The sequence below is a fragment of the Lissotriton helveticus genome, chromosome 5_1, assembly GCF_964261635.1.
Source record: "Lissotriton helveticus chromosome 5_1, aLisHel1.1, whole genome shotgun sequence".
Taxonomy (NCBI): Eukaryota; Metazoa; Chordata; class Amphibia; order Caudata; family Salamandridae; genus Lissotriton; species Lissotriton helveticus.
Window position 1 is genome coordinate 1,485,793,913 of NC_136065.1, and position 20,184 is coordinate 1,485,814,096.

The following is a 20,184-nucleotide window of genomic DNA, read 5'->3' on the forward strand; positions in this document are numbered from 1 at the left end:
CAGCACCAATAATGAAATATTGTCACAAGGAGGAGATGACTTGAATGATTTTTTTGATCAATCTCTTGATGGCGAATTTATCGAGTGTTTGGAGACCATAGAGTTACAAGAATCATCATTGGAGACTTTTAATGAGGACATTGCTGATGAGGACATGTTACTAGTTCTTTCAAATTTAGAAAATTCTGAAGAATAAATTTATATTTAGAAATCAAAAATTGTTTGAGACATTATTCATTTTTATTTTTAATTTATGAGGTTGTAGCGAAGTGATTGTAGTATAAAATGAGACTTATAGTATAGAGTGCAACATTTTTATGTTACATGGTAAGTTTACTCATATTTACTTCCCTTCTGCCACTATATTATCTCCAATGTGTATTTGACATCTCTTCTTCATCTCCGGCCTCCTTTCTCTCACTGTGTGTCTCCGATGCATCTTATCGCTGCTATTTTGTGTAATTACAGAAGAGAGTAAAATAAAATAGTTCGGAACGTGAAAAGGGGGCAAAGTAGAGTACTCCTCACCCCCTAGGCCTTTTTAGGCGGTCCCAAAAGGATCAGTTTCTGCTTTCCTGAGAGATTATGGTATGAGTTCCATATACCACAATAACTTGCATTACAACATGCAAGATATCTATCTCCTATTACCAACTTTTGGAGATATTCGCGCTAAGCGCGAATATCTCCAAAAAGTAACACCTGCCCTGAGCAGTTCTTAGCCATGTTATCCAATGGGAGGTGGATAACATGGCTAAGAGCATTAGCTCGGTAATGCATGAATATCGCTGAGTTTTTAGCGATATTCATGCATTGCGGCCGTTTATTATCGCATTTGCGATAAACCTTGATAATAGCAAGGTTTATCTTCGATAATTTCTGACGATGCTTAGTGGTAAAAAATTGGTTGGTAAGCATCGTTAGCGATAAATATCGCTTAACTTTGGTAATATGCCCCAACGTCTGTTAACGTTCGATTCGAAGGAAATGAGGAAGTGTTGAAAAACATTGTCTGCGCCATCTTGCCTTTTTTGAAATGCCACACTTTTGTCGTGCACGGCAGCCATTTTAGATGTCTTGACCAGACCCACTCTCTGCACGCTGTCGATTCGTAGCATGGCTCCTCACCCACGCAAGCATCTTCCCTAGGCACTGGTCACCACCGCTCTCTGTCTTATGCATGGGCAATAAACCTCCCCCCATCTGCGCTGCTCTTCCCTGAGAATCACACTCTGTGCCCGCCCGACACCTCCCTTTCGCCCTATTCACTACCGCACCCTCTGACACTCCTCTTCCTCTGTGTCCGATTGTCCAGGCTATCACCTAGCCCTGCAGATGTAGTTTATGGCCCCAGCTGTAAAGAATCACCCCTCTTCAAAGGAGTTATAGTAGATCAAGGCCCACACCCGATGAGATCCGTCACACCACACGTGTTCCTACTATCTGAAAACCATCCTGTATTGTGATTGGGGAGGGGACTGAGCCTGAAGCGGAAGATTCCAGGAATGACTCTTTGTACATCAAAGTTTTTACAATTATGTGTCACATTAAAAATATATAGCACTCCAACAAAGTAGTAGGAATATAAAACTTTAATAACATATAAATATATACAAGAAAACAAAAACAGTAAAAACATTTAAACAACGAAGAGACCGTGGCAATTTCTTTTGAATTATCCAATAGATTTATTGAAATTGACAGCACCAATAATGAAATATTCTTGTCAGTAGCGGTCTGTTGTGCGAATAGTTCCAAGGCAGCAGAACGCGCTGAAATCTAGATGGCACGAAAGTGATGTCTAGTAAGTTGCCGCCCAGCAAAAAACGGCGTGGGGCGCCGCGGGGGTGAGTGAGTCCAGTAGGCACCACAGCTATTCTTACCGGCATTGCAGAATTACTGCTGGGGACAATGCCTGTGCTGTAGCAGGGTCACAGCAGAAACAAAAAGGATTCTGTTGAAGATGTTGTTGGTTTTCAATTTGAAAACAGTTCTGGTGTCAACTGCTATGCTAATGTAGTGGTTAATGTTTTGTTTTCTCTAGAAAATGTAAAAGAGGGGGAGGCAGTCCAAAGTTCCGTTAAAAGGGCAAAGGAAAGGATCGGTGGTTTGAACTATCAGTCAAAAAGGGGAGGGGGTGCAATAATTTTTCCTACCGGGTCACACTGTGCTTTCACCGGAAGTGAGGTCTGCAGGATTCTAGTAATTCAAAATGAGGCTGGCGCCAGCATGGGAGCGCCGACGTCCCGCGGATACAGTTTCGTCACTCCACGGGCGATCATGGCAGTCATTCCCCATCGGGGGTCGGAGACTCCCGCGGCTCCTCTAGAATCTTCAAGGTCGTGGAGGACTACGGTGGTGGAGTCAACCAGTGACCGGGCCATTTCTTTATGCTGGGCCCGCTCTTGCCAGGTCGACCGCCATTTTGAGAGTTCGGCAGCTACCGGCGATCGCGGGGTCACATGAGCGGACGGGCTCCACCCTGCCGGGCGAGACGTTGCAGCATGGCCACAGTGGAAGAACCCTTTTCCGGGCGCCTGGAGCGCTGAGGGTGCAGCTGGGAAGCCTCCACCTGGGGAGGCGGGAGAGGCCTGTTCGCACCGTCTCTCCCTCCCAGTGCACCCCACGGCGTCTCGCTTGAGATTTGTTATGGCCGGACCAGGCGATGAGGACGAGGGGGGGGGGGTCGGAGGCATGTGCAAGACATCCCCCCCCAGTGTTGTCGCAGCCATTATAAAAGAAAGAAGTGTCCCGTCCGTCTTCGGGCCGGGCTTCCGGTGGATGTCGGCCGGACGCCCCTGGCTCTGGCCCCATGAACGGGTTTCTTGGTTTATCGGCTGCAGCCGGATCCCGTCGGCCTCGGCCCCCCGACCGTTGGTGGTCGGACCGGAAGAGCATGTGGCGGGACTACCTGCAACTCTCAAGGGCCACCGCGGCCGGACTGGGAGAGAGAGGGGAGGGTCGAGGAGACATTCCCCCCCCCTGCAACTGTTCAGCGTTGTAAAGGCAATCCCCTGGCCGGGTCCCGCTGGCCTCGGCCTCTCCTCCGGCTACACCCTACGTTAGGATCTCCTGGCCGAGGCGTGGCAGCAGGACCTGCCTTATATGGGCTGCTCCCGGCTGGGCGTAGCCGGAACCCTGCCCCACCTTGGAAGTTTCCAGAGTGGGGGTGGATGTTCTACTGACTTGCATTTTCCCTAGTCTATCGATTTTTTTGGCGTGGCAGGCGGTGGGACAGCGAGGGGTGATTTGGTTTCTCTTACTGTTTTTCTGGTCTCTCACCACTGGCATATTTTAACGTTTTCTTGTTTCTAGGACATTAATAGGTTTTATCATTACGTTATGTTATCGTTTCTTTGTTCGTTGTTTAATAAAAGTTCATGTTCATCAGTGGCCTACTGATTTTCGTTTTCCTATTTTTTTCTTTCCAGGTTGTTTCATGGTAAAGTTTCTGTTAACAGGATACAGTGATCACTTCGTTATTATTGCATATGTCCTTTTCACTAGGGGTGCTCTCTGGTTGGGCCAGATGACCTATCTCTAGTAAATGGTCCGGGTGAAACAGGTGCATCAATCAGTGGGGAGTAGATAGGCATGACAGATTACAACGGGGGAGAACGGTCCGCATTACGTACCCTTTCACTACTTGCAAAGATTTTCCTACGTTTATTTGCAAACAGGGAATACCTCCAAAAAGAACTAATTCCCAAACAGTCAATGTTCGGACAATCAATCAATCAATGAGGAATGAAATAGGTACGACGTGTTAAAGGCTTGCGTTACCTACCCTTCACTATCTGCAAAGGGAGAGAGAATATTCCTATTCTTCCTCGTTTGCAGGTAGAGAAGATCCTTAAGAGAATTAACTTCGAACAATTCAATGCTCGATTGAAACAATCAACAAGGGGTACTGTGAACACAAATGAACGCCGCTTATATACATACGCATTGCTATTTTCAACAGGTTGTTCCTAATGTTTCTATTTTAGCGAGGTCAAAAAGGGATCCCATTAGTGGCCTACTGATTTTGCTCGATTCCTTTTGTTTTCTTACACGATTTTTCGCTATCTGCAAAGACTAAACAGAGTATTGCGACTCTGTGCTTGTTTGTAAATAGAGAATGAACCAAAGAGAACAATCAATCAAATGGAGAGAGAAGCAGGCACGACGGATTACAAAGGGGGCAAAGGGCTGCGTTAACTACCCTTCACTATCTGCAAAGAGAGAGTACTCCTAATAGAAATGAGGGGTGGGGGGCAGCATTCAAAGCAGATCAGTGTGCATAAACACGAAAATGTTTTTACTTACCACGTACTTGACATTCGACAGCTTATGATATTTGCTATTAAAAAACCATTGAAATTCACTGAAAAAACCATAGGTTATAGACCATATATAGTTAGGAATTAGCATTTACAAAACCTTGAAAATTCACTGAAAAAACCATAGGTTATAGACCATATATAGTTAGGAATTAGCATTTAAAAAACCTTATTTTACTCACACAAAACCATTGAAATTCCATATATAGTTAGTTGCACTAACTATATATCGCGCACCCGCAATCCACTGCTGATGATGTCACATATTACATCATTCATGACATGGTCAGTGACATCACTGATGACATCACTGATGACATCTCAAATGACATCACTGATGACATCACTGATGACATCTCATTTGACATCAATGACCACATCACTGATGATATCATTCATGTGACAATACAATGCATCTCCTCACACTTTAATATAACCTCTGTTACACCCAGTGTTAAATACAGAGTATAATTTTTGAAACCATTGACACACCAATACTAGTTACTACATACGCACTCAGTGATTCCTATGTTTACACACACATTCACTCATTTACGCATACAATCATTCATACATACAATCACTCATCTTTACAACACTATCATATGCACTCATACACCTATACAGACTCTCACACTCTGTCACTCATCCATGGAGTTACTCACACACCTAGTCAGTCCTGTAAAGAATCAATCACACTTCCATTTTCTAATCTATACAGTTAAACATAGAGCACCTTACATTTTGAAACATATACTAACACATAATTACTCTCTTATACAATCATTGATACAAGTACACATTGATCTGCACAGAGTCACACACCTCCCAGCCAGCCACACACACACTCAGTCTCCCATACAAATACTTGGGCAATCAATCAATAACCCATATAGTTACTCATATAGCTACTGATCAACACATGCAGCAGTTTACAGAACAACAGACATAATGATGCACAAATTAAGACAGTTTAGTCACTAACCCATGCACTCAGTGAGACACATTTAATCACTCACTCATACAGTCAGTCACGCACCTACTAAATCCTTCATCCAGACACTTCTACATCTACTCATTCTTCAATATGTAAAACATATTTAAACTTTACAGAAACACACAGTCACTGGATGATGTCATCAGTGATGTCATTTGAGATGTCATCAGTGATGTCACTGACCATGTCATGAATGATGTAATATGTGACATCATCAGCAGTGGATTGCGGGTGCGCGATATATAGTTAGTGCAACTAACTATATATGGAATTTCAATGGTTTTGTGTGAGTAAAATAAGGTTTTTTAAATGCTAATTCCTAACTATATATGGTCTATAACCTATGGTTTTTTCAGTGAAAATATATATATATATATATATATATATATATATATATATATCTATATATATATATATATATATATATATATATATATATATTTCAAAGATATGGCTCCCTCTGTTCCCCAATGCCGGCGCTGCTGCGTAGGTGCGTCGCTCCTGCGGTTGAGCCCAACTGCTCTATATTACAACAAAGTTTTTCTTCCAAAAAAGAGAAACTTGAAGCCACAAACACCAACCAACTCAATCCATTTTCAGTTCATTTATTCTTCAATCCATTACAGGTTCAGCACAGGTAAAACCAACGCGTTTCGGTAGCATCCGCTACCTTGATCACGGTCAAGTTGCTACTGTGTTCTCGTGTGTTTAAAGTTAATTTTTTTTTTTTAATCGAGTGAAAGAGCAAACCTTTCCCAAACAGGAAACACATCATATGGCAACTACCTGAATCCTGATTCAGTGTCTCAGGAATTGTGGGAAATGTAGTTCATGATTATTTGAGAACATTTAAATCAATTTTAGCTGTTGATATCTCTCAACAAACACTGATAATTTTACCATATTTTCATTTAACATTGCTCACCTGTTTAGTTAACCACAGTTCTTGCCCTCCAGTGGGCCAACGTTATTTATGCACCATTGTGTTGAACATTATCCTTTTTAGGTCGACAATTATTAAATGCACCCCCTTCCTATCCGTGGGGGGTCGCTATTTACATACCACGTTGTGTGTAATTTCTAATTATTTACATACCCTCCAGTGGGTTGACTTTAAATTTCTATAGTTGGATTCGTGGTAGTTCTCTTGGTTCATAAGTTTGTATTGTGTGGGTTTCAATTCTGGTGGGGGTATTGTTATTCCAAAGAAAGTTTAAAAATCCCACGTGGTTGTTACGGGGATTGGATAGAGACGATGAGGACCTAGGAAAAGTTATTGTCGATTTCTGGTTTTCCTATAGATGTATATACAGTTCCTCTGATTGATTCAGGCCAAAGGGAGTCATGGTTCTAAAGTTCAGGATATGTCTTGATTCTTTCTGACGTAAGAGTTTTTCCCGGTGACCTCCTCTGTCAGAAAAGCTCATTGTTTCGATTCCGCAGTATTTCAAAAGATTCCAATCTCCTCCGTGGTGGCTTTCCATGTGTTTTGATACTGCATTACTTCTGTCTTTATGCACCGTGGCTCGAATATGTTCTAGTATTCGGTTTTTTAATTCACATATAGTGCTCCCTATATATTTCAGTTTGCAGGGGCACTCTATCATGTAGATTGTGTATTGGCTGGTGCATGTTATTAGTTCTCAGATTTTCCAAATCTTATTGTTTGCCATTGGTATTTCCTTTGTGGGTTTGGCAATTTCACATGCCTTACAGTTGTAACACTTAACGAACCCACATGTTTTTAGCCATGATTTCTTTTTATTTATACTCTTGAAGTGGCTGTGAATTAATTGATCTTGTAGATTTTTGCCTCTCCTATAGGTCACAATTGGGTGGTTACCCATTCTTTTTCCGATTGTTGGATCCAGTTGAAGAATTTTCCAATTTTTCTTTAGTATTTGTTTTATTCTTTTAGATTCCTGGCTGTAATCCAGAATCAATCTTATTGGTTCTTCCTCTGTTGTTGATTGTTTGTCATTTGGTTTCAAACATTCGGATCTTTGTTTTTGGTTTGCTCTGTCCCAACAGTTGTTGACCATTGTTTTGCAATATTTCCTTTTTTGGAAGCGTTTGATAGTATTGGTGCTTTGTTTCTTCCATTCCTCCTCCTCTCTACAAATCCGTCTTAGGTGGAGGAATTCCCCGTAGGGGATGCTGGAGATTAATGATGGTTGGTGAAAGCTTGTTGCCTCCAGAGTCGCATTTGTGGCCGTGGCTTTTCGATGTAAAGTTGTTTCCACATGATTGTCCGTGATGTACACTTCTGTGTCTAAAAACGTTACTCGATTCTTAATGGATTCATATGTAATATATATATATATATATATATATATATATATATATACACCCCCCCCGAAAATGAGCACCCAAAAATAAATAGGAGTTTCCAGAGTCTACAATTAGCATGATGATGAAAGCACCGGAAATGACATCACCTGACTTTAGGCATGATGATATCACATGACACTTTATCACGACATTGGACAGAGATCAGAGGAAATGGCAGTGTGACATTACACGTAGATGCATTCAATGGTAATTCATTTCATGACATATACGAGTGACCGCTGAGCACTGTAACCTGACTAACACATATCTTCTGGAGTAGACACATACAGTGTTGTCAGTCGGTACCCCCATAGCCTGCTGTGAGGCATGGATTTCAAAGGCTAGGATGTACATTTCACGTACGCAAATGCTCCAGATGTAGGGCCTCAAATAAACAGCAGTCGGGTGATTCCCTTTAGTCCCTCGGTTGTTGTGCTGCTTTATAAGCAGTAGCCGACCACCTAAATCGGTGGGATTGCTGAGCAAGCAGACATTTTAACATCTGATAGTATATAAAAAGCATGTTCAGTATGGTACCTAGTTGATCAGTTTATAATTAGTTGCTGAATGTTCTTGTTGTACGTATATCGTTTGACTTTAATGATTTAAAATGACTGTGCAGTAAACAATTTAATTTATTCATTCATTCATGCCATTTTAGGTGGAGTCTAGAGAGGCCGAGAATGAAGCTCTGCCGAATTGAGAAATGCTGGTAGTGTGTCAGTGCTATGGAACATTTTATATCCAGTTTGGGGCAGTGGAAGGGGTTCAAAAGAGTTGTCTGATGTAGTCATCTTAGCCATCAGAAGAATGGTAGCAAAGGTAAGTAAGTAACTTGTTCATCCTCGTGTGAACCGCTCTTCCTTTAGTTCAGCATGAACAAGCTTCCTTCTAACAAAGTGAAGGTTAAGGCAGGTTCCTTTCATTGACACAGTGGAAAGCGCACTTGTGTAAAGATCCTGTGCAGTACGAAGGTGTGGTACAAGCTTCTCTCACAAGAATTGAAAACACAGCATTGTAATCAGCCTTGCTCACAACCATTCAGAACTTTTCCTCTAACAATAGAAAATTCGCTAAAACCCTGCTTCTGTTTTTTTCTGGCTCCGCTTAGGTAGTTGGATGAGAGACAGACAACAGGAGATTAACACATAGCTGGGGGTCTTGGTTTCACAAACTGTCGAATTCCCATAGTGATACCTCTAACAGGACAGGAAGAGATCTGTGTTTCTTCCTAGAAAAGCCTATTGTCAAACTCAAATTGCAGATATTACTATTCCCTGATGATTGTCAGTTTCTGTCATTTTAGATGTTTTAAGTTTAGTTCAACGTTTTTAGGCAACAGAACTGTCAGAAATTGATGTCGGCAGATCCGTGTCTGGTTTAATGATTAATGCGTTGGAAGGTGGCAAAAACTGTGCAGGACTGTTAATGTTTGGGAGGAGATCCTCTTGCATAATATAGGTTGTACTAGCAGATAGTGTATGTACAAGCTAAGTAAACGTGGGCGGTTTACAGCTCCACATAAGGTCATTCTTTGTCTTGAATTACTAATCCCATCCCATGGTGCTCATGCAGATAAGTAGTCAAATACTGCAGTACAAGCATTAATTGGTGTACGTGGGATGCCCAGGATTTATTTGAATCCATATGAGACTAATCAACCAGACTGAATGTGCTAGAGATGTAGGTGAAATGTGAAGTATTATGCAATGGATTTCTGTATTTATCCAGTAGATGGTGGCGTTTTAGCATTCTCCTGTACCTTGTTTTGCTCTATAGCCCCAGAGGTTTTCGATGTTTAAAATTATACATTTCTGTAAAATAAATGGTAAATAACCATTGCATGGCGAAACGATTGTTATTTGCTTATCAATTTAACAAATAGGACTACCTGTATCAATAATACAATCCTAATAGATTTTCAGACAATCCCTTTGCAAGAATGTAATATTTTCCTTGCGCATGAATTGCGGATGTTGCAGTCTAACATATTCCATTTCAAGATGGATACTTAAATTTGCAGTAGTAGAAGAACCAATTAAATGGAGACATCAGTCTCTTTACAATTGCCAATGCATCACGGGCACATTTACTGGTGCTGTGGCGTGTTGTACTCTTTGAAATTAGGCATACTGTAGGCGCTTCGTCTCGAACAACATTCTTGCAATAGTAGGCAATGGTTCCTGAGAAGGGGTGCTACAACATTCTCTGAAATGTTTTTTAGATTAAACTATTTACGTTTATTGAATGTGTGCCCTAAAGTATGTTACAATTATTTAAATTGTCTTTTCTATTGCAAGTAGGGAAAACTTGTCATAACAAACAATAGCCCACCTCTTTTTCCTTCGCCACAAGCCGAGAGTCAATCCTTCGTAATTTCGCTTGGTGCTGGTGCTCTTCTCTATTATTCTTCTGTTTTTTGGGCAATGAAGGTTGGGTCTGCAGAGAGGCGGGAGGCTGACTCTGTATACTTAAAAAATCACCTGAAAAATATGCATAGAATCGGTGATTTGAAGGCCTCTTTTTCCATAAACGAAAAGACAGTAAGTATGAACGTAAAAAAACACTTTTGGGTTTTCATAGGACCAAGATCATGGATAGAAGTTTTTGTATTCAGTATCTCCTAAGGAAAGTAATGGCTGCAATCGATTTCTTTACCCTTTACACACTGCGATCAAATGACAAAGTGCCACAGGAGGTTGTCACCGCATGGTTATTGTACTGGTTAAATCAGGGGTCAACTTTGGCTGAGGATTCTTCTTTTGGTACATTTCGCCCCATGTAAGCACGGAAAGGCTTGTACTCTTTCTCGCTCACAGAGTGTAAAGTAATTCATAAGCCTACAAATATCAACTCTATAAAGTCAAATCTGTAAAGTGAAGCACCAATAAGACTATTGCATCAGGGGTAGAGCATAAATAGAGGAAAAATGCACTAGTATAACACTAGAAGCAGAGATATAAGGCAACTAAACTTTTTTGTTTAAGACAGAAGATAAAGTCTTACAAGGATGATAAATGTGTAACTGATTAATTAACACAAACATGTCTACTGTAGACAAGTCTTGATTTAAAAGTCCTCGTGCTAAGATTTGGCAATTCCCATACCAAGCTATTGCCCCAAAAACGTTACACCATGAGTTAGAATAGGAAATTTGTCTACTGCATTTAATACTGGCAAGTAGCGTTTCAAACAGGTTGGAAAAATACGCAAAGAAAGAATGATGATATGCCACTATTATGTGATTATTTATATGTCTATGGGGAGATCAAGGCCTACAAGTTATAGGGGCCTATTCTCAAAGGTAAACTAACAAATGAGTAAATATCCACAAATGATTTTACTCTTACACTTTGTACAAAATTCTAATGCTCAGGCTAGTAATGATTTAGGAGTACAACTGTAGTACAAAGTTTAGGCTTGCATGATTCTACCCTCAGAATTCAAGGGGTGGAGCCTAATTTACAACTGTAAAAGTACTACTTGTAACTTTTTACATGTAAGCGGAGATCTCCGCCACTGGAGCAGAGATCTCCCTGTGGTAAAGTATATGTAAATCTTTAAAAGCTGATTAAAGTTTAAAAAACAGCAAAGATGTTTTTAAGATCAATATTAAAATACAACTTTTAAGTGTAAAGCAAAATAAAAAAGCTACATAATTATTAACTTCATTTTGAATTAAATATTTGAATTATATTTAATATATTAGATAAAATGTATTTTTCTCACGATTTTAATAAAAAAGATTCCCACCTAAATTATAAAATCTATCTTTCTTTATTGTTTAGACACATTTTTTAAAGTAATGTGCAGAATTAGGTCAAATTAATGTAATTAATTTATAGAAACATTGTTACATTCATGTTTACATTTAAACACATTTATTTACAGTTTATAATAAACTAGTATACTGTTTGTAACAATAAATTAAATGTATTTATATTTTTAAAGTAATAAAAAAATTAATTTGATTTTACCTTAGCTCCTACAGACTTATATTTTAGCCCCTTTTTTCAATTATTTTCTATAGGAGAGTGTTGAAGTACCGGTGGTTGGCCATTTATGGTGTTGGACTTACTCCAGCAATCAGCTGGAGTACATTTACAACTGTTTTTATTCCTTTTTGCATGTAGTAGCTATAGAAGCGCAGTGTGTGAATATCAATGGGCTTACTCTTTTGTAGGTGGGTGCAAGTCCATCCCTAAACCCCTCCTGAGCACTCCCCTAACACTTCTTTTCTCCTCCCTTAACTCCTCTCCATTAGTAGTATTTCCCATTTTCCTGTCACTTTCTATGTCCCTCCCACATTTCTTACTTAAACGTATGTATATGTGTGGGAGATCTCTACAGTTGGGGCAATGAGCTACTCACATACAAGATAGAGGTGAGATAGGGGTGTAGACTTAATGCATAAGAGTTAGTGAATAGCATTGTGTAGTGTGCTAGAACTATTATTTTAGTACTATTAAACATAGTACAAAATGCAGTTTGTAAATTTCCCTTGAAGTTTTTACTATCTCTGATAACCTAGCAGATAACTGAGATTTTAGCATAAACTGTAGTTCATATAGGAACTGAGCTTCAGTTGACTAAACCCTTCATCCAAATGAGGTTGATGCACAGAGTACAATAAACTTCGATGGTGACGACTGCTATTGTTACTAGGCAATGCGGATAATCTGTTGTTAAAAAAAATTATAGGCATCCACTTAATTCTCATATATTACAAACTCCATATCGGTTGTGAAGCTTGTCTTTAGTCATTTATCATTTTAATCAATAATTATAATCACATAAGGACGTTCTAATTTTCTACTTTCCAATTATGTGCCCTCCTTATTATTGTACTTTATTCAAATGTTGCCACACCAATGCGTTATGGGGGCTTCGCTTTATCATTTATTATACAGCTTAATACTTTCATTCCCTTATCGTGGATTGTTTCTTAGCATAATCAAATTAATGGCTCTTGCAATCAGTTGCACAAGAATGGTCATGCTGAAAGCTCTTAAACCCCCCTTAGCAGGACCAGATTAGCCATTCTTCCACTCTGGCATTTACCCAGTAGACCACAGGCTAAGGGGCTTCTTTCGAAGGAGGACGGGTTGCCATTTCCCATCCATGCCCCCACTGCCCTATTCAATTCTTGGCATATTTCAGTGTGCGGCTGCTTTGAATATTTTATCCAGGGCCTGTTTTGGTTTCCACTCTTTCCCTGATCTGCAGAGCCAGACATTTCTGCTGAAATTAAAAAACAATGTATTGCATACATACTCTCTAAGTGATTAAGTCTGGATTCCAGTGCAAGTTTCTCATCTTCCGTGGATCTCAGTCTACCTAGAAGGAATAAAAAGAAAGAAAACAAATTTGTGATTATTTTATTTTTCACTCTTAAGTTATTATCCTTATTCTTCCATACTCATAGATGCATTTTCCTGGTGTGGAACAAGACGGATGTACTTTTTAATCCAATCAACATTAGTTTATATGTTTTATAAGATGCAGAAGGCAGGGATTAAGAAATCTGGGACTATCGCGAATTTTACAACAATTATATCCTGTCCCATCATGCTTGCTTGCCTTAACTACTTTCCAATCAGGCTATCCAACCCGATTTCCACAAAACACTTGCACTGCTTTTTCCCTCTTTTTTCTTGGTACCTCAAAGCATTTTTTTCTTCCAGCGAGTTCGATTATAAGTGCTTAAAAATCCTGTGAGATGGATCAATTTAAGACGCATAGACTCAATTTCGAGTTGACATATTTACAGTTGGTGTTTACAGTATCTGCTTACAATAGTATTAGCCATTTATGCACTTTAGATGTATTTTAGAACCACAGCTGCTAGGGAAGATAATTGGATGCCTGTGTTTGTAGTATTTGTTTACATAGCACAAGTCACTTTATGTATCTCTGACACACTTTGGAATCTCAGCTGCTATGATATTCAGCTGAATGCTGGTGTTTACATTACCTGCTTAAATAGCACACGCCACTTTATGCATTTTAGAGGCACTTTAGAATTACAGCTGCTGGGTATTTAAATGGGCATAATTAACTTTACTATAGACTAGACGCTCATATGATTATAGTCCTGTTTCAAGAGCATAAGTCACCTTATATATTTTAGATGCTCTTTTCGTTTACCATGGCCCCCCTGTAAAGTTGACATGATCCAGGTCTGGAGGGATTTTTTTTTCAAAAGATGAGTCTAGGCACAAATAATTCTATATATTTTAAGTATACTTCAGCTTTGCACAGGCTCTATTTTTGTAAATGTGGCACTTATCTGGAGGGATTTTAAAAAAAGAATTATGCACACACACACAGCACTTTTTTGAGAAACCAGGAGTGTATGGGCAAAACGATGGGTTCCTAGAAAAACAAGAGACATTTTTCAGCATAATTAATTGTAGGTAATGGGCAGAAAAGAATTTATAATACTCTCTTTTAATGCCAATGGACTGAACAATAAACGCAAAGCCCAGGCAATAGGGAGCTGGTATAGAAGTTATAATCCAGATGCTATACTCATACAAGAAACTCACTTATGGAGCCCAATGGATGCGAGTAACATTCTTCAGAGCTGGGCAGGCTTCCATTGCTCGTCAAATGCTGGTTGTGCGCAGAAGGGTGTGGGAATATATATAGGTAAGCATGTACAATTTAAAGCAAAAATCACGCAGGCGGAACCAGGGACTAGATGGGTTTTCGTTCATGGAAGTTTGAATCAGGTAGATCTCACATTAGCCGTAATCTATGCTCCAGTTCTCGAAAACCCTCTCCCGCTACTTCAGCTCAAACAAACCCTCTCCGGCATCCCTGGCCCTTTCATATGGGGGGGGGCGATTTTAAATTCCTCCAGGACACATCGCTTGATTCTTCTAAGAGTGCATGGAAACAAAATAGGCCTCGGTGGCTATGGCTGCTGCCAATTGTAATAGGGTTCAAAAGGGGGTGGTGATGGACGGAGCATTCGAACCAATCAAACACTCACACCAAGTCAACAGATCTGGGTTTAATCCATCACCGTTCCTTAGCCCACTCTGCCACCCCAGTTCAGACATGGCCATATGCAAATCAGTCTGAAACTGTGCCTCATGGGAACAGTCCAGCCCGAACTGCCAAGCCACAGTCCCTTGCTCACTTTGCCACTGGATTCAAGCAAGTCTGGCTGAAGACGGCTGAAATGCCAGAAACCGGTCCTAGGAAGCTCGTTTCCGGTCTAGGAAAGGCATGGCTTGGCAGTTCGGGCTGGACTGTTTCCATGAGGCACAGGGTCAGACTGATTTGCATATGGCCATGTCTGAACTGCGGTGGCAGAGTAGGCTAAAGAACGGTGATGGATTAAACCCAGATCTGTTGCCTGGGTGTGAGTGTTTGATTGGTTCAGATGCTCCGTCCATCACCACCCCTTTTTGTACCGCTTTGTTCGCCATAAGTTGGCAGGGTAAGCTCAGACGTGAGTCCATTGCTCATTTTCCCACTGGATTCAAGCAAGCCTGGCTGAAGACGGCTGAAATGCCAGAAACCGGTCCTAGGAAGCTTGTTTCCGGTCCAGGAAAGGCATGGCTTGGCAGTTCGGGCTGGACTGTTTCCATGAGGTACAGGGTCAGACTGATTTGCATATGGCCATGTCTGAACTGGGGTGGCAGAGTGGGCTAAAGAACGGTGATGGATTAAACCCAGATCTGTTGACTGGGTGTGAGTGTTTGATTGGTTCAGATGCTACGTCCAACACCACCCCCTTTTGTACCGCTCTGTTCGCCATAAATTGACAGGGTATGCTCAGACGTGAGTCCCTTGCTCACTTTGCCACTGGATTCAAGCAAGCCTGGCTGAAGATGGCTGAAATGCCAGAAACCGGTCCTAGGTAGCTTGTTTCCGGGACGGGAAAAGCATGGCTTGGCAGTTTGGGCTGCACTGTTCCCATGAGGCACAGGGTCAGACTGATTTGCATATGGCCATGTCTGAACTGGGGTGGCAGACTGGGCTAAAGAACGGTGATGGATTAAACCCAGATCTGTTGACTGGGTGTGAGTGTTTGATTGGTTCAGATGCTCCGTCCATCACCATCCCCTTTTGTACCGCTTTGTTCGCCATAAGTTGGCAGGGTATGCTCAGACGTGAGTCCCTTGCTCACTTTGCCACTGGATTCAAGCAAGCTTGGCTGAAGACGGCTGAAATGCCAGAAACCGGTCCTAGGAAGCTTGTTTCCGGTCCAGGAAAGGCATGGCTTGGCAGTTCAGGCTGGATTGTTCCCATGAGGCACAGGGTCAGACTGATTTGCATATGGCCATGTCTGAACTGGGGTGGCAGAGTGGGCTAAAGAACGGTGATGGATTGAACCCAGATCTGTTGACTGGGTGTGAGTGTTTGATTGGTTCAGATGCTCCGTCCATCACCACCCCCTTGTACCGCTTTGTTTGCCATAAGTTGGCAGGGTATGCTCAGGCGTGAGTCCCTTGCTCACTTTGCCACTGGATTCAAGCAAGTCTGGCTGAAGACGGCTGAAATGCCAGAAACCGGTCCTAGGAAGCTTGTTTCCGGTCCAGGAAAGGCATGGCTTGGCATTTCGGGCTGGACTGTTCCCATGAGGCACAGGGTCAGACTGATTTGCATATGGCCATGTCTGAACTGGGGTGGCAGAGTGGGCTAAAGAACGGTGATGGATTAAACCCAGATCTGTTGACTGGGTGTGAGTGTTTGATTGGTTCAGATGCTCCGTCCATCACCACCCCCTTTTGTACCGCTTTGTAAGGATTAAAGGCAGAGTCTTTTTTGCAATATCATGTTATAAATAGCTGCAAGGGGTGCAGGCTCTTGAGCTATTTTACTTAAAACTCCCAAGCTTTGCAATAGCCACACAATTATTTAATTTGTATATGAACGACGTGGGAAGATTTCTTGCAAATCTAGTTCTTGACGTTCCAAAATGCCGAGATAAACAAGTATTGGCATAGCCAATAGGTCTCGCCTCTGGGGTCTTATAAGTATTTAGTTATGGAGCACAATATCCTTGGTGCAACAATATCAACTGTTGCATGGCTAAACACTTATAATGTCCCAAAGGTGAGACCTATTGGCTATGCCAATGCGTGTGCAGCCAGCGGCAGGAATTTCACATAGACCAGAGGTTGGAAAGCGACCATTCCCGCAGACTATAAAAGTTTGGATTCAAGGTTATAAACTTTACACTATGTTAATGCGATAGGGGAGGGTAATCTGCCTCCCACAATCGATCACATTAAGTGGGTCTTCAGATGCAGAGAAACAGCTTACTGTGTGGAGGCGAGCTTTCGAGGATGAGTGTTCCTATCATCTAACTACGATTCCAGTGGGTAATCAACTCTTTAGTCTATCAACGTAGGATAGAGCCATGCATGATATTCACTTGATGCTAAGGGGAACAAGATGTACATCGAGTGATGTTATATTGTTTTTATGCATTCTTCTTTTCCTAACTTGTGTGGGGGAAGGTTGTATTATATTTTGTTTTAATGCATTCTTCTTTTCCTGACTTCTATATTTTCTGTATTTTATCTGCTTCTTTTCCTGACTTGTGTATTCTCTTTCCAAACTTGTGCTTTTGTAATTCCATCCCATCCTCGTCGCCAGTGTTAAAACGAAGTATAGAAGTTCAGAGACACTTGTAGATAATAACAGTAGATTTATTCAGGTAGTAATCCACAGGTATATAGTTACAAGAAGATCCTTAGTAATATCTGGTAATCTCTGGTAATGTCTAGAAATGCCCCACCAGGAGCAAGGTCCTCTCTGCTCAGCCCATCACACCAACTGATTCACAGCTACATACAAACCAACCCCAACATTCTAAGTGACCTCACCACAGGCTGAGCAGACAGGCAGAGAACCACAGTGGGGAGATTGTAATAGTAAATAGCACATTACAACAAGTGATCACTTAATAACCCCGGCAAACCCCATGTCCTCAAGGTATACCATGTGCCTACGAAATAAAAACAGGAACATAGCTACATGGGCCAGAACGCTCAGTGTAGCCAAGCCAAGATACTGAACAACAACAAGCTGAGCTCACAGAGATGCAAAAATGCTCCAAAAAGGTAGCTTGGGAGATAAAGCAAGCAGCAAATGCACAGACATGTTTTTTGGCCTAAGCCACCAGGCCGGATAAATCTCGGGAACTTTGGACACAGGTGAATTTCCTCGCTGCCTCATACAGTCCTCTGAGGCACAATCAATTGGACAGCAGTATGTGGGAGAACTATGTAAAACCAAACCAGTTCCCCAACATTTCATTCCGGCTTCCTACAGAAAGAGTCCTGCAATGACTCTTCCACCAAGCGTTACGTCATCCTTTAGCTGCCTCAAGATAACGCCCTTAGCAGTTGAGAGAATCATCTCAAAAGGGAGAACCAACAGAGCACATGGGCCTAACGGCCTGCCTATCACACATTTCTGTAGTAATACAATGAGCAATGTTTTCAACAATCTGCTATTAACTAGTGTGGTGCCATCATCATGGCTGGGAGAGGATATAGCTCCCATCCACAAAAAGGGAGCAGAGATAACCCTTGGAATTATAGGCTGTTAGCCTTGGGGGATGTGGATGCTAAATTTTTTGCACATTGAGTTTAAAAGATTTAAAGGAATGGGCTGCAACATAAAATATAATTCCTTGGTTCGAGATATGTTTGTGCAAAAATGCTGGAACCATAGACATCTTAATGGTGTTTGCTTTCGTAATCCATTAGAACATCAGCAGTAAACACTCTTTGCATTAATGTATTATTGATTACAGAAAGACATTTGACAGATCCAACATGGCCATGCTATGGCAGAAACTGACTGGTCAGTGGCTTTCCCTAAAAATATTAAACCCAATATTTGCCCTTTGCTTCAAAAACTGGGTCCAAGTCAAACTCAGTAATGAAAGCACACTGTCTAAGAGAATTTCTATTGATAAAGGGCTAAAACAGGACTGCATTCTAGCTCCAATTCTCTTTAACTTATGCACTGCTGATGTTGAGTCTAATCTAACTAATTCAAAATCTTTCCCACAAGACCCAACGGCCAAACCCTGTTCATGATGAATTACACAGATGATACAGTACTTCTGGATTTCTCTGCAACTGGACTCCAATCCTCTCGTAATAACCCGTACATTTATTGTATGGAAAACAAACTGGAAATAAATCTGTAACATCCAAAAATTGTCACGTTTACATGGACCCACAAGCGGCAGCAATTGTTATGGAAATTGGGAGAACACACATCTTACACAGAATCAGTAAGATGAACTCTGATTAATACTTGGGAGTTGATTTTTCAACTTTCGGTGCACCAAACAGAAACATGACAGCTACTCAAAAATGCACCTGAGGGAATGCAGTTGGACTTTGCAAAATAGCGAGCAACAGCACAGGCCCTTCCCCATGACCCTATTCCAAGTTATCACAACCACTTTTTCTCTACCTGTTCTGATTTATGGTTTAGAAGCATTCCCAGATAAACTTGGAGACTGGTTAGACAAGGGCCAATTACAACTCTTTTGCCAACTTCTTAGGCTCTCAAATTAAGTGAAAACCCCCCAGATACGATTAGAATTCAGCCATAATAAACAGTATTGTCACAGAGGGCTGCGTTATGAAAAATCTGGTATAAATTAAAGAAGGCAGAAGTAAGGATCCTCAGATTCCATCTGGGCAAAGGGTGATTCAGAAGATCTCTGAAGAACTCGAATTGATCCACCCACTGGATTCAAATTTATCATACGGGGCCTTCAAACTGTTTCTGGGTAAAGCTTCAGAAAAGCAATCAGCTAATAGAGATCATACAACCCTTCAAATAAAAGTCCACAACCAATATTACCTTTATACCTAGAAGGAGCTGAAACCACATTCTTACTTCTTACATGTCACTTCCCACATCACGGAACTATAAAAGTTTTTTACGACTACGTATTGGCTATTTGATACAGGAGAAGTTGCCGAAAGCTGGAAGTATCCACGGGTGAATGCTTGCTGTTGGTTCTATAATGGAAACTCTGGCTCATGTACTTGGCACCAGCCCTAGATTTGAGTGGGAAGGACACTACTGGCTAAAACCAGTATTTAGAGAACTCATTAGTCAGGTCATTCAGGAGACCATTTATCATTGCTTCTTGGGAAAAGATAGCAGCGAGTCTAGATCATCAGAAGGCACTGGTAGAAAAATCTGGGCCATTATAAGAATCCACTAATGCCACATTATGCACTTTACATATTGTACTCTGTAGCTCAACATCTATGGATACCAGGAGTTGTGGCTCCCAATCTAGCCTGCCTTAAAGAAAAATAATTATTGTGTTCGTTATTGTACTCAGAATTGACTGATATTAGCATATTGTTTCTACAGGGGTGATATTGGCTTTAAAGATTTGAATATGTATACTACTTTAGGCAATAAAACATGTATTAGGCACTTTAACCCCACATCCTTGTCTTTCAAGCATTTATACAGCCTGAAAAGCTGTGGTAAGTTGACTTCTGCACCTCTGCAAGATAACTGACT

At 41.1% G+C, this 20,184-nt stretch overlaps 1 protein-coding gene across 3 annotated transcripts in view; it reads right to left on the reverse strand.

Moving 5' to 3' along the window:
• The window catches only part of TRAF3IP3 (TRAF3 interacting protein 3), a 356,734-nt gene that overhangs the window by 67,592 nt on the left and 268,958 nt on the right, over window positions 1–20,184 (reverse strand). For all 3 annotated transcript variants that reach the window (XM_078644495.1, XM_078644496.1, XM_078644494.1), the window contains 2 exons: window positions 12,925–12,987; window positions 9,985–10,133 (listed from right to left, as the gene is read on the reverse strand). In XM_078644495.1, the coding sequence (XP_078500621.1) occupies window positions 9,985–10,133; window positions 12,925–12,987 (212 nt within the window). The remainder of the gene's footprint in view (window positions 1–9,984; window positions 10,134–12,924; window positions 12,988–20,184) is intronic.